We start from the raw sequence: 13479 nt of genomic DNA on the forward strand, positions 1-13479 counted from the left end.
CACCCTTTTTTTTATGACAACTGTGTAAAATGTAAAATTTATTTGCATTAGAGGAGCGTTAGTTTTAAGGCACACTGACCTCTAGTGGCAATAAGACAATACTGAGCCCCACCATTAAGAAAGCAATTCTCACAGTGTGCTCACAATCCCAACAATTATTAAAAATAAATGTGAAAAACTATTTAAAATCTATTATTTAAAAAGTTAAAACACATACACGCACACATAAACACACACACACACACTCAGTCTCAGTCCACATCGTCACAGATGCTCTGCACCACAGCATTAAAAGCGTCAGACTTATCAGCATAAACATGATGAGGAGCTCCTTCCACCACCTGAGACAAATAGGACAAAAAAAAAAACAGTCAGCTTCAAACTATGGACTTTAAAGAGTCACATAACAAGAGTCACAAACAACAAATATAAAAAAGAATTAAAAAAGGAATGAAACACATTTAATTTCCATAATTTTATGGAATGTATATTTTATTGGGTAATCAACATAACTACAGTGCCTCATTAGCCTCTCTCTCACCACTGTGTGAGTGTAGCTGTTAGGTCTAAGCTGGGCAACTTTCTCCCCCGTTTTGCTGTCCAGCCACGACTGCCCTCCGTACACCAGAGTCACCGGGAGGTCAGGGGGCAAGAGATGAACCCGGTCCAGCATGGGCCTCTTCGCCCAGAGCAGCGACTCAGACATAGCCCGGAACGCTACCTCTCCACTGAGACAGAGAGAAAGAGCGAGAGGAACAGAAAGGAGTAGTCAGACATACTTTCAGACATGCAGCCCAGAACCTGTCCGGACTTTACCCGGAGGAGCGGTATGTGTAAGCCAGACTATCCAGACATCACCCGGGCTTTATGCTGCCAGCCCCCCTAGTACAAAGTCCAGGTGATGTCCGAGTCAGAGTTCATGATATTTATAAACAGGGACAGCAAACACAACATAGCTGTGTCCAATTTTACAGATTATAAATGACTGGTGGTGCAGCAGTCTAATGCGCCTTCACTATGGCCCGGGGGTTGCGAGTTAAAGCCATGGTGCTTTGCCATCAGCGGCCGGAGTCGAAGAGAGCACAACTGGCACAACTGGAGAGCAGACGGCACTCTGCGATGTTGGCCGGCCCAGGCACCTTCCTCAGAGTGTGTAGGAAAGACTTGGAGGAGAGGTGGTGGCTGGCTTTGCATGTGTGGGGGGAGGTGACGTGTGCTAAACCCTTTGCTAGTGCTAGGGGTGGGTTAATAGGCAGTCCTCAATTGGAACAAGCTATACATTTAAAAATAATCGAAAAATAAATACTGGCCTCGCTCTCTCATTCACTCTCTCACTTTCACACAGCCCTCCCCGTCTTCTATAACACTGTTATAACAATGTGAGCAGGGTAGAATACATAACCACAATAGGAGCGTAGTCCAACTGTACCTGGGCGGTTGTGCATTGCAGTGATAGATGTATTCCATAATGGTGTCGTCATCAAAAAGTTCCTCAAAGTTCCTTTTGAAGTCTGGTCGAACACGAGTCATTAAGTTAGGACCTACGAGAGAGTGAAAGTACATGTTATATGTAATAATTCATGCTTTACAGAGTCCTCATTATCTTTTTTACTCGTTAAAAATGACTTAAGCTAATAAAATTAGCCAAACAAATATAATGTTGGGCACTAGGGGGCGCTAATAGCTCTTTTCGTGAAAATGCTTGCATTGCAATGCAAGAGAAGGCTAAGCCAACACTCACTGCCACTTACCCCATGGCCCTGCGGCCCTGATCACAGCCAGAGGGTTGAAGAACAAGGCTACGCTTATGACCCAATCCACCCAGCGCGGGCAGCCCAGCTTGGACATTCCTTCTGCGGGCATGGGGGTGAAACCCCAGGGGTCCACCAGGATGAGGTGACGAACTCTAGGATTTATGATGGATGTGTACATGGATGTTATTTTACAGTCATTTTACTGCCCTCTAGTGGTCTTGTGACTGATCGGGCCACAACAATGTACTCTACACTAGACGTCTACAAACCCAACATTGGTCCTACACGAGCTGGACCAGGACGAACACATGGACCAACCTGAGGACAGTATCAGTATCAGAGGGCCACACACTCCTCACCTCTCGGGATACTGTATGGCATAGGATGTTGCCAGGTATCCGCCCAAACTGTGACCCAGAAGGATCATGTTCTCCAGGCCCAGGGCTCGCCTCCAGTGCTCTATGGAGATGACCGACCGCTGCTCAGCCTGAACGGGGTCCAGAGGAAAGCTGGGGCGTGAGCTGCGGCCAAACCCCAGCAGGTCGAAAGCGAAAACGGGCCGAGATCGACACAGAGGGTCCAGATTCCTGATCCACAAGCCCACTCCTCCACCGAAACCATGCACCATCACCAGCGGAGTCCGAGAGGCTGCAGGAGGGAAGGCAAACTTCAGTTCGGTCCTGGGTTCTGATCCTTCACAGGGCTGATCTGAGGTTTTACGGCCTATGTTGACTCACACTCCCGTCACTATTGCACGCAGCTACGGTGCAGGTTATTAGAAGTACACTGCAGATACAGTGTGTGTTTATATTTGAATGATTTTTGCATTGCATTTGATATATTTTATAGATTTTAATAATGGTGAATTGATGTTTGATGAAGTTTGCTTTTTTTGGTCCTGCACTGGGGCTACGAGGCTAACGCAGCTAGCAGACAGACAAACAACTGACTTCGAGATGGTTGCTACTACTGTTTTTTGCTTAGCGACACACTTTTGACCATGTTTTCACATGAAACCACGTCATACCGTGTCAGAAATCGCATAAGGATGTCCAGTATGTGATGGTTTAGGCATGCAATTAGCACCATGCTAACTGGTTACAGTGATTACCATTACCTATGATCTATGACCTGTTAGCTACATCAGCCCTTTTAGTTTCAGGACAAATCTGAAGGTGCTAACTGACTTCAGGCACCAGACACGTCTTGGACTGATAGAGTACACTTGGTCATTTGTGATATTTGGATTTTTTCTGTTCACCAAACTATTGCTAAGTCATGTAGCGTGGGGGAATTGGATGTACATTAGCACTGGGTGGTTAACCTCCACACGTATCTTCTCTAATCTAATATGTTCCTCAGACATGGTGACGAGTCGTGGACAGTCTCTTCTTCTTATATTTCAAATAAATCATTTGTACAGGCAGCAAAAGTCGTTACTTCTTGAAGGAAGTTTCCAGAAAAACATCTGGAAACGTGTTGCCTGTAATCCAGTAATGTAATTTAGTAAGTAATGTAATTTAGTGAATAGTGCCTAAAAGGACCCAAGAAATTGAACTAACAGACTAAAAAAAGGTTCATTTTGATTTCTTTCAAATGACGGTGGGTTTGTTCTTTCTGCAGGGTTTATGTGATGTCTTCTGGGGTAGAGGTCATGAAGATGTCTTCAAGCCTCAGAAACTGTCAGTTCAAACACAGTAACAGTAACAAACAGGAAGCATTTCCTGGAAAACTCATCTGATCACAGATCATGGGACCCGAAACGAAGCCTGTTAGTCACACAGCGCTCATAGCTTTTTATTTTTATTTTAAAGGAACCTGCCGCAACCTAATACTACAAACTCCTAAACTCTTTAACTAAAAATGACAGATTTATGACTTCCTAAGGCCTATAAACCTCATTAGTCAGCAACAGCATGGACTACAGATCAACCAGTGCAGGCAGTGGCAGGGACTCAAAAGAAAGAATATAGCATTTTATAGCATTTGGCTGTTACACAGGTAGGAGAAGATCGGCCAGGGGTCTCGGCCAAGGTGTAGTGTAGGTGTGCTGACCTGGCCTGGGAAGTGGGCCCTAGTCTGCTTCAGGGAAGGTGGTGGTGTTACCAACTACAGTACATCGACCACAAACTAACGGGATTAACTTAAATTTGATTTACCATTTAAAGCAGCATAATGCAAGAATTGGTACTTTTTTTCTCCTGGGTTTTTGGGCTTCATGGAGAGGTGAACACGCGCATTTCTGGACAAGCTGAGAGCTACAGAAGCGCCATCTGCAGGTAAACAGTGCATTACAGCAAAGGGTCTCACATGGCTTCGAAGCTTCCCTGAGACTTTTATGAGTGACCGTGACAGTCCAGATTCGGTCCTGAGTGGGTAGTGAGACAAATCGGGCCCATAGGTCATTCTGAACACCTGCCAGAGTGAGAGAGACATGGAAGAATACTTAGAGATAGGGCTGGGCGATACGGTAAAAACACTATATCACCATATTTAAAGACTTTTTTCACGATACATGTAGCTAATCACAGACTAAACACATCAGAAGCGACAGATTTTTATGAACGACTGTTCAGAACCTCTCCCGAACTGAATTCAGTAATTTATACTCAACATCTGTTGCTCTTTAACCCAGTCTAATTACACTGTTAGTAATGAAACCTTCAGCTGATCAGTGTTTATTAAGCACTGAGGATATTCTCGATGTGCTTAGCAAAGCGTATCGTTATCACCATAACAAATTTTATCACAATACGATAAAATATCATCATATTGCCCAGCTCTACTTAGAGAGGTCTTACAGTGATCTTTAGGTCTACAACATATTATAAACAACAGCACTGTGAAATGTACAAGCCCTTACGATCTAGGATTTTTGTCTCGGTGCTCCTCAGAAGGGACAGAGAGGTAGGACGCCAAGACGGCCACCGACCCCACCCTGATACTCTGTGAGAAAGAAAGAGAGAGAGAGACTTTACATTACAGTATGCGCATAACTAACAAATTAAGTAGCACCATTGTATGGTACAGGTGGGTGATACGGCAAAGACATCACAATACTGATCATAAAATTATATAATTATAATAAAATTATATAATTAGCTCTACGTCAGAATCCGTTGTAGCAAAAGCTAAAATGATTTTCTTCAACTTTTTCTACGCTTGACGGCGTCCTAGCGGAAATACATTAGGGGTCTGTGTTCCTGACACTCCATCAACCTCCAGTCTGTAGGCATCCCTAACACTGCCTCCACCATGTTTGACAGATGATGCAGTATGCTTTGGACCGCGAACCGATCTTTCCTTTATCCTTGGTTTTATCTTGGTTTGATCTGTCCAAAGACTTTTGTTCCAGATATGGCTTTTGTTTTTAGCTTTTACCTTTCTGATGTGGGGAGTGTTGCCTGTGGTTAGCATCTTGAAGGAAACCCTCTGTTTTTCCTTTCACTTTCTTGGTTCTCGGCAATGATACGCCTACATTCTTGAGTTGACTGCGTTTTTGACTTGACTAGATGTCGTGACAGGTTTTCCTTCACCAAGGAAAAGATTCGGCCGTTATATACTTCAGTTTTGTTTTTGGTGTTGCAGAGATGGCCAGTGCACTTCTTCGCTTTAAGAATGTACCAAATTGTCTAGACAGACAAAACTTTGACTCTGATGGGCCAAACTGTGGCCTCCTGTAACTGCATCAGCATCACTTTGTACCACAAACCGAGCCTGTTCAGTGTTAACGCCTGTCTCTCTGTCGTTCCACTGTGTCGTGGGACCCCTACCTTTCCTCAAACCCGTTCATAATCAACCAGGGCCGGACCACCTTGTTGAGAAATCGCCGGATAAGGAAGTAAAGCAGAAGGGATGTAGGTGTTGATGAGCTCTTACTCTGGACAGCAATATCGGATCTCATCTGATCACACTGGGAATTCCTTTTTAATGTAATGTCCTACAGACCCTGTCTAGATGCCAGGTGTTAAGAGGCTCGTTGAAGGTTCCCAAGAACCCAAGTAGGCAAATTCAACATCTAGAACTTGTATCTCCTCAATTTTGTCATGGGATAGCAAAGGAAAGGGGCCATTTCCCACCAGGCCATTAAACTGACATCAGTAAATCGTCCAGAGGGGCAGTGGTGGCTCAGCGGTCAGAGCGCCAGGCTATCGATAACAGGGTCGTGGGTTCGATTCCTGGGCTTGGCAAGCTGCCACTGTTGGGCCCTTGAGCAAGGCCCTTCAATCTCTCTGCTCCCCGGATGCTGGAGTTGGCTGCCCACCGCTCTGGGTGTGTGTGTGTGTGTACTCACTGCCCCTAGTTCACTAGTGTGTCTGTGTGTGTGTGTGTGTGTGTGTGTGTGTGTGTGTGTGTTCACTATCACAGATAGTATAGATCTTGTATGTATCTCCTAACTTTTATCATGGGATAGCAAGGGAAAGGGCCTCAGCTGGCCATTATACTGACATCAGAGAGCAGAGTAGAGGCAAGAAGACAGAAAAACTGTGTCGCTGTCCAAATACTTTTGCACCAGACTGTAGCTATAGAGATGGAGAGAAGTTAGAGGTAGAGGAGACTAGAGACACGCTGCTCAGCTTCATGGTTGCTGATGGAGGTTTGGCTCTTGCTGATGTAGTTGTAGGTCACATGGTCGCAGGGTCGCAGGGTTAATGTAATTACAGAGGTGTGTGAGCTTAGTGCTAACTTACTTCCCATCGCTCTCTCCCTCGTCCTGCATGGCACAGAAGGACCAAAGCCGAGCTAAAAGTCGTGTCCAGCATGAAGAGCCCCCTCCGTCCCCCTCCGTCCCCCGGACCGCAGGCGGATGATAGCTGGCTGGCTAGCGCTAGCTGTCTGTCTGCCTGCCTGTCTGTCTATCTAAGTGTCTTCCCTTTCGTTTAACACGCAGCTGAAGTTGTGAACTTAACTTGTCTCCTCTTCTTCTCTTCTTCTCCAGTTCCACCTTAAACACAGCAGCGGTTATTCGCTGGCACTTTTTAAGGTGGACGGACTGCTGCTAGCTAACGTTGTAAGCGCCGCTCCGGCTCCACCTTAAACAGTGCAGCAGGTAGCTAGCTAGCGAGCCTTGGTCACACGCTGGCTTTTTCTTTTTTTTTTAAGGTGGAATGAATAAATGAGTAAGCGGTTCCACCTTAAGAGAGCGCTGGATCGACTAACGTTGCGCGGCTCCGCTTTGCATTGCGGAACTGTTTATCTGATCTCAGGGAGGCGGCGGAGCGCTTTTGCGGTAGCGCCCGTTATACCAGCGCTGCAGACACGTCAACGCTTCGATCGTGTGTGTGTGTGTGTGTGTGTGTGTGTGTGTAGGGGGGAAAGTCGGGAATTAAACATGTCCAGCTCGGTGATTTCTGTCATTGCAAGGTTTTTGGAGGAGTACAAGTCGAGCACGTCCACGAAGCTGAAGGTGGTGGACGCGTATCTGCTGTATATCCTGCTTACGGGCGCGCTGCAGTTCCTCTACTGTCTGCTGGTCGGGACGTTCCCCTTCAACAGCTTTCTGTCCGGGTTCATCTCCTGTGTGGGATCCTTCATTCTGGCAGGTCAGAGGGGCACTGGATTTGGCATGCCAGGCTTTTCCAGACAGAAAAGAGCTCCAAGAACGAGGCTGAAGGTGGCAGATACTTCTCCAGCACCAGTGACTCCCATAAGTGACTCCCATAAGTGACTCCCATAAGTGACTCCCATAGACCTGCAGCAGACATCACTCAGAAATAGACAATTCTGATAGCTTTAGAAACTTTTAATAAACACAGTAATGTAATATAATGTAATATATGCAATAAATAGTAATAATAATAAATTGTTAGAAATGTCTTATAATAAAAAATATATACACATATACTGTATATGGGGGAGTATATGCCTGCAAGGGGGCAGTGGTGGCTCAGCGGTTAGAGCTCCGGCCTGTTGATTACATTATATTAAAAGGTTTATTAAAAGTTTCTAAAGCTATCAGAATGGTCTATTTTTGAGTGATATCTGCTGCAGGTCTATGGGAGTCACTTATGGGGGTCATTTGTGCTGAAGAAGTATCTGCCTCCTTCAGTGGTTGTGGGTTCTATACCCAGGCTCGGCAAGCTGCCACTGTTAGGCCCTCGAGCAAAGCCCTTCACCCTCTCTGGAGTTCGTTGCCCACTGCTCTGGGTGTGTGTGTGTGTGTGCTTACTGTCCCTAGTTCACTAGTGTGTGTGTGTGTGTGTGTGTATGTTTTCACTACCACAGATGGGTCAAATTTCGGATGTATTTTCAGCTGTCCCAAGCTGTGTTGGAAAAAAAGAAGAAGGAAAAAAAGTCGTGCCTTAACCACTGTCTTTTTGTTCACATTGTAGTTTGCCTGCGAATCCAGATCAACCCTCAGAACAAAGGCGAATTCTTATCCATCTCACCAGAAAGAGCTTTCGCCGACTTCCTGTTTGCCCACACCGTGCTCCATCTTGTTGTCATCAATTTCGTTGGTTGAGGAGAAGCCTTTGCTGGCCTGGATGATGGGGTACGATCTAATGGAGGTTTCATGTTTACTTTTGTCATTTCGTGTCACTGCTTTGTGAAGAATAGGGCTTCAGAAAATCCAGTGACCATGATTGATCACTGATCAGCCAATCAGCTGATCTTGTTATGTAGGCTTGGCTAATGTGGACAACAGACACTGGACTTGGACGCTCTAAAAGACAAAGACAAAGACAACCACATTCACCATCAGTGTTGGACGCAGATTGGAATTTGGCCTTTGCTTTTAACCCATCTGTGCAGTAAACACACACACACACAGTGATACAGTGAGCACAAGTGCCTGGGCGGACAGGCTCCACTGCTGCGCCTGGGTAGCAGATAGGGTCAAGGACTCAACAGAGGCAGCTTGGCGAGCCCGGGTAAGATCAATAACCCAGTGTTGAGCCACTGAGCCACTACTACCCACTACTACTACAAAGTTGGGGTAAAGGTTCACTAAGCTGTGTACTGTTTGCTCTACCTGAACACTAAGCTGCTATACTTGTGCTGTACTGTCCACCTTGTTTACAAATGTGATACGTGATGCTGATTCAACACCAGACTGGTCCTCCTCAGCATACACTCCTGTATATTTCCTGCACTCTTCCATTTACACACACGGCACATCTCTGGACTACATATCTATTTTATAAAGTAGTATAATAACGTGCTTTGCACCTTAATCACCAGGCCTTCATGCACACATTAGCTCATGTACTGATTCACTGATTTGTATATTTTTGTATTTATTGTCTTTATACTCTCTACAGTCTTACGGTTTGTCTATTGTCCTTGCACTATTGCTGCATGTCCTATCTATTCTAACAGTGTTTGGTTGTACTGTACAGCCCTGTATTAGTATAATGCCAATTATAATTAAATTGAACTGAATTAAGAAAACTACACGACTGACTTCAGCCAATACACCTCCACAAGCTCCACAGAGCTGAATAGCCTGGCGCCACTTTTACCTCATCACACTATCAGAGCAGTGACTCAGAATTTACTCAGATAACCTGGCTCGTGATTATCTGTTTTCAGTGTTCTCTGGAATCATGTGGAGTAATGCCTTTCTTTCATTTTGCAGACTGACTGAAGAGAAGTGACCGAGTTTTACACGCACCTTTTAACTGACGAACCACAAAGACTGAAGGACCACAAAGACCGAAGAAGGAAACACACATTTCAAACACACTTGACCCTGCACCCCCACCAAATTTACTAATGCTAATTCATTTAAGTTCTGGCTGTGAACTGTATCTGCAACACAGTGATGTTTCCCAACAGGCCTGAGAGAGGAGGCCTGAATTAGCGACCTGCAGACTCGCTGTGTCCTCTCTCTCTCTCTCTCTCTCTCTCTGCATCAGCAATGACCTAAATCCTTTAGGTAATAAAAGCACTTTCGTTTAGTAGGAATCTCATGTAATTTTAATCTTTACAAATAAACAATAAGCTAAATTCTCACTGTCTGATTTTCAGAGAAGGGGATGGTTCTCATGATACTTTCCCATCAGTTATGTGCTTGTGTAAAATTGATGCACTTGCGGTGTCCGGTACCACGTCCTTGCTTGGCCTTGGAGAGGCTGTGTGAACTGCCTGATCCCTCCCATGGAGCTTTGTGAGGTTTAGTCCCCAGGGAGCAGCTGGAGGCTGATTTTGCTGATTTCCAGTGCATTTAAACATACTAATTATGCATATTGGCAGTTACTCTGTTTACAATCTGTCAGTTGTGTTGGTTCAGCTCCTGGACCGTATCATTTTATTTTACAGGTCGGAAAACAATATAGAGGCAAACAAACGTATGGCCTTCAGTTAGTGACTGATTATAGCACTATAGGCCACAAAGCTGCAGTACAGTCTAGAGCATTTAACCCATCTATGGCAGCAAACACAGACACACCAGTGACTAGGGGCAGTGAGCGCACACCCACCTGGAGCAATGGGCAGCCACCTCAGCACCCTGGGAGCATCTGGGGGTTAGGTGCCTCGCTCATGCGCACGGCATCCATGAATGTTGAGGAAGAGAATGAATGTTAAGGCACTGTTCCTTCACTCTCCTCACCTCCCCTCACCTCCTGCTGCTCCAGGGTCTCAAACAATGACCTTCTAGTCCCTAGCCCACTTCTCTAATGTTAGATGTGCTAAGATATTTTGCTTCAGTTATTTAAGGAACAGTTTTTTAGTCAGATTTTGATTGATTGATTGATTGATTGATTGATGGAAGACTGGAATTCCTGCTGCCATCTCCCTCAGCCCCACACACACAGTAAAGGCAGCTCATACAGATGTATTTCATAGAATAATCAGATCTAATCTGTTTAAATAATTAGTTTAAAGGATAAAACTGCAATAATAATAAATGACGTATGATAACCTCGCTACTGTTTTTAATGGATAAATTGGGGGGGATTACATTATTGTTATTAATATTATTATTTTTTTTAAATATTTATTATTCAGGTATTTATACCTCATTTTATATCTCATTGATTATGATATTATTTCAAGTTTTTATTGTGTAAAACAACTTTAAGCTTTAATTGATCAATTGGGGGGGGGTTACATTATTGTTATTAATATTATTATTTTTTATTAATATTTATTATTCAGGTTATTATATCTCATTTTATATCTCATTGATTATGATATTATTTCAAGTTTTTATTGTGTAAAACAACTTTAAGCTTTAATTGATCAATTGGGGGGGGTTACATTATTGTTATTAATATTATTATTTTTTATTAAAATTTATTATTCAGGTTATTATACCTCATTTTATATCTCATTGATTATGATATTATTTCAAGTTTTTATTATGTAAAACAACTTCAAGCTTTAATTGATCAATTGGGGGGGGGGGGGGGTTACATTATTGTTATTAATATTATTATTTTTTATTAATATTTATTATTCAGGTTATTATACCTCATTTTATATCTCATTGATTATGATATTATTTCAAGTTTTTATTGTGTAAAACAACTTTAAGCTTTAATTGATCAATTGGGGGGGGGTTACATTATTGTTATTAATATTATTATTTTTTATTAATATTTATTATTCAGGTTATTATATCTCATTTTATATCTCATTGATTATGATATTATTTCAAGTTTTTATTGTGTAAAACAACTTCAAGCTTTAATTGATCAATTGGGGGGGGTTACATTATTGTTATTAATATTATTATTTTTTATTAATATTTATTATTCAGGTTATTATACCTCATTTTATATCTCATTGATTATGATATTATTTCAAGTTTTTATTATGTAAAACAACTTCAAGCTTTAATTGATCAATTGGGGGGGGGGGTTACATTATTGTTATTAATATTATTATTTTTTATTAATATTTATTATTCAGGTTATTATATCTCATTTTATATCTCATTGATTATGATATTATTTCAAGTTTTTATTATGTAAAACAACTTCAAGCTTTAATTGATCAATTGGGGGGGATTACATTATTGTTATTAATATTATTATTTTTTATTAATATTTATTATTCAGGTTATTATACCTCATTTTATATCTCATTGATTAAGATATTATTTCAAGTTTTTATTGTGTAAAACAACTTCAAGCTTTAATTGGTCAATTGGAGGGGGGGTTACATTATTGTTATTAATATTATTATTTTTTATTAATATTTATTATTCAGGTTATTATACCTCATTTTATATCTCATTGATTATGATATTATTTCAAGTTTTTATTATGTAAAACAACTTCAAGCTTTAATTGATCAATTGGGGGGGTTATTGTTATTAATATTATTATTTTTTATTAATATTTATTATTCAGGTTATTATACCTCATTTTATATCTCATTGATTATGATATTATTTCAAGTTTTTATTATGTAAAACAACTTCAAGCTTTAATTGATCAATTGGGGGGGGTTACATTATTGTTATTAATATTATTATTTTTTATTAATATTTATTATTCAGGTTATTATATCTCATTTTATATCTCATTGATTATGATATTATTTCAAGTTTTTATTATGTAAAACAACTTCAAGCTTTAATTGATCAATTGGGGGGGATTACATTATTGTTATTAATATTATTATTTTTTATTAATATTTATTATTCAGGTTATTATACCTCATTTTATATCTCATTGATTAAGATATTATTTCAAGTTTTTATTGTGTAAAACAACTTCAAGCTTTAATTGGTCAATTGGAGGGGGGGTTACATTATTGTTATTAATATTATTATTTTTTATTAATATTTATTATTCAGGTTATTATACCTCATTTTATATCTCATTGATTAAGATATTATTTCAAGTTTTTATTGTGTAAAACAACTTCAAGCTTTAATTGGTCAATTGGAGGGGGGGTTACATTATTGTTATTAATATTATTATTTTTTATTAATATTTATTATTCAGGTTATTATACCTCATTTTATATCTCATTGATTATGATATTATTTCAAGTTTTTATCATGTAAAACAACTTCAAGCTTTAATTGATCAATTGGGGGGGTTATTGTTATTAATATTATTATTTTTTATTAATATTTATTATTCAGGTTATTATACCTCATTTTATATCTCATTGATTATGATATTATTTCAAGTTTTTATTATGTAAAACAACTTCAAGCTTTAATTGATCAATTGGGGGGGGGGGTTACATTATTGTTATTAATATTATTATTTTTTATTAATATTTATTATTCAGGTTATTATACTTCATTTTATATCTCATTGATTATGATATTATTTCAAGTTTTTATTGTGTAAAACAACTTCAAGCTTTAATTGATCAATTGGGGGGTTTACATTATTGTTATTAATATTATTATTTTTTATTAATATTTAATATTCAGGTTATTATACCTCATTTTATATCTCATTGATTATGATATTATTTCAAGTTTTTATTATGTAAAACAACTTCAAGCTTTAATTGATCAATTGGGGGGGTTACATTATTGTTATTAATATTATTATTTTTTATTAATATTTATTATTCAGGTTATTATACCTCATTTTATATCTCATTGATTATGATATTATTTCAAGTTTTTATTATGTAAAACAACTTTAAGCTTTAATTGATCAATTGGGGGGGTTACATTATTGTTATTAATATTATTATTTTTTATTAATATTTATTATTCAGGTTATTATACCTCATTTTATATCTCATTGATTATGATATTATTTCAAGTTTTTATTGTGTAAAACAACTTCAAGCTTTAATTGAT

At 39.9% G+C, this 13479-nt stretch overlaps 2 protein-coding genes across 2 annotated transcripts; one reads left to right on the forward strand and one right to left on the reverse strand.

Moving 5' to 3' along the window:
• Window positions 1–23: 23 nt before the first annotated feature.
• LOC140576733 ((Lyso)-N-acylphosphatidylethanolamine lipase-like) lies at window positions 24–6823 on the reverse strand. Its single transcript, XM_072696295.1, has 8 exons — window positions 6446–6823; window positions 4618–4700; window positions 4065–4169; window positions 2114–2402; window positions 1752–1906; window positions 1430–1541; window positions 542–728; window positions 24–341 (listed from the first exon to the last, which is right to left on the reverse strand). The coding sequence occupies exons 1-8, from the start codon at window positions 6472–6474 to the stop codon at window positions 252–254; spliced, it is 1050 nt and encodes a 349-aa protein (XP_072552396.1). The 5' UTR covers window positions 6475–6823; the 3' UTR covers window positions 24–251.
• A 99-nt stretch (window positions 6824–6922) lies between these two features.
• LOC140576735 (dolichyl-diphosphooligosaccharide--protein glycosyltransferase subunit DAD1) lies at window positions 6923–9704 on the forward strand. Its single transcript, XM_072696297.1, has 3 exons — window positions 6923–7297; window positions 8087–8247; window positions 9334–9704. The coding sequence occupies exons 1-2, from the start codon at window positions 7087–7089 to the stop codon at window positions 8215–8217; spliced, it is 342 nt and encodes a 113-aa protein (XP_072552398.1). The 5' UTR covers window positions 6923–7086; the 3' UTR covers window positions 8218–8247; window positions 9334–9704.
• The last annotated feature ends 3775 nt before the right edge of the window (window positions 9705–13479 follow it).

The sequence above is a fragment of the Salminus brasiliensis genome, chromosome 14 (genome assembly GCF_030463535.1).
Source record: "Salminus brasiliensis chromosome 14, fSalBra1.hap2, whole genome shotgun sequence".
Classification (NCBI taxonomy): Eukaryota; Metazoa; Chordata; class Actinopteri; order Characiformes; family Bryconidae; genus Salminus; species Salminus brasiliensis.

What these genes read in the sequence shown, in the direction of transcription:
- LOC140576733 (XM_072696295.1), bottom strand. Translation starts at nt 6,474, where the DNA reads ATGCAGGACGAGGGAGAGAGCGATGGGAA. An exon ending in CGAGACAAAAATCCTAGATC is followed by an intron (nt 4,170 to 4,617) that starts GTAAGGGCTTGT and finishes TCACTCTGGCAG; the next exon opens with GTGTTCAGAATGACCTATGG. An exon ending in ACAGCTACACTCACACAGTG is followed by an intron (nt 342 to 541) that starts GTGAGAGAGAGG and finishes TATTTGTCTCAG; the next exon opens with GTGGTGGAAGGAGCTCCTCA.
- LOC140576735 (XM_072696297.1), top strand. Translation starts at nt 7,087, where the DNA reads ATGTCCAGCTCGGTGATTTCTGTCATTGCAAGGTTTTTGGAGGAGTAC. An exon ending in GGGATCCTTCATTCTGGCAG is followed by an intron (nt 7,298 to 8,086) that starts GTCAGAGGGGCA and finishes TTCACATTGTAG; the next exon opens with TTTGCCTGCGAATCCAGATC.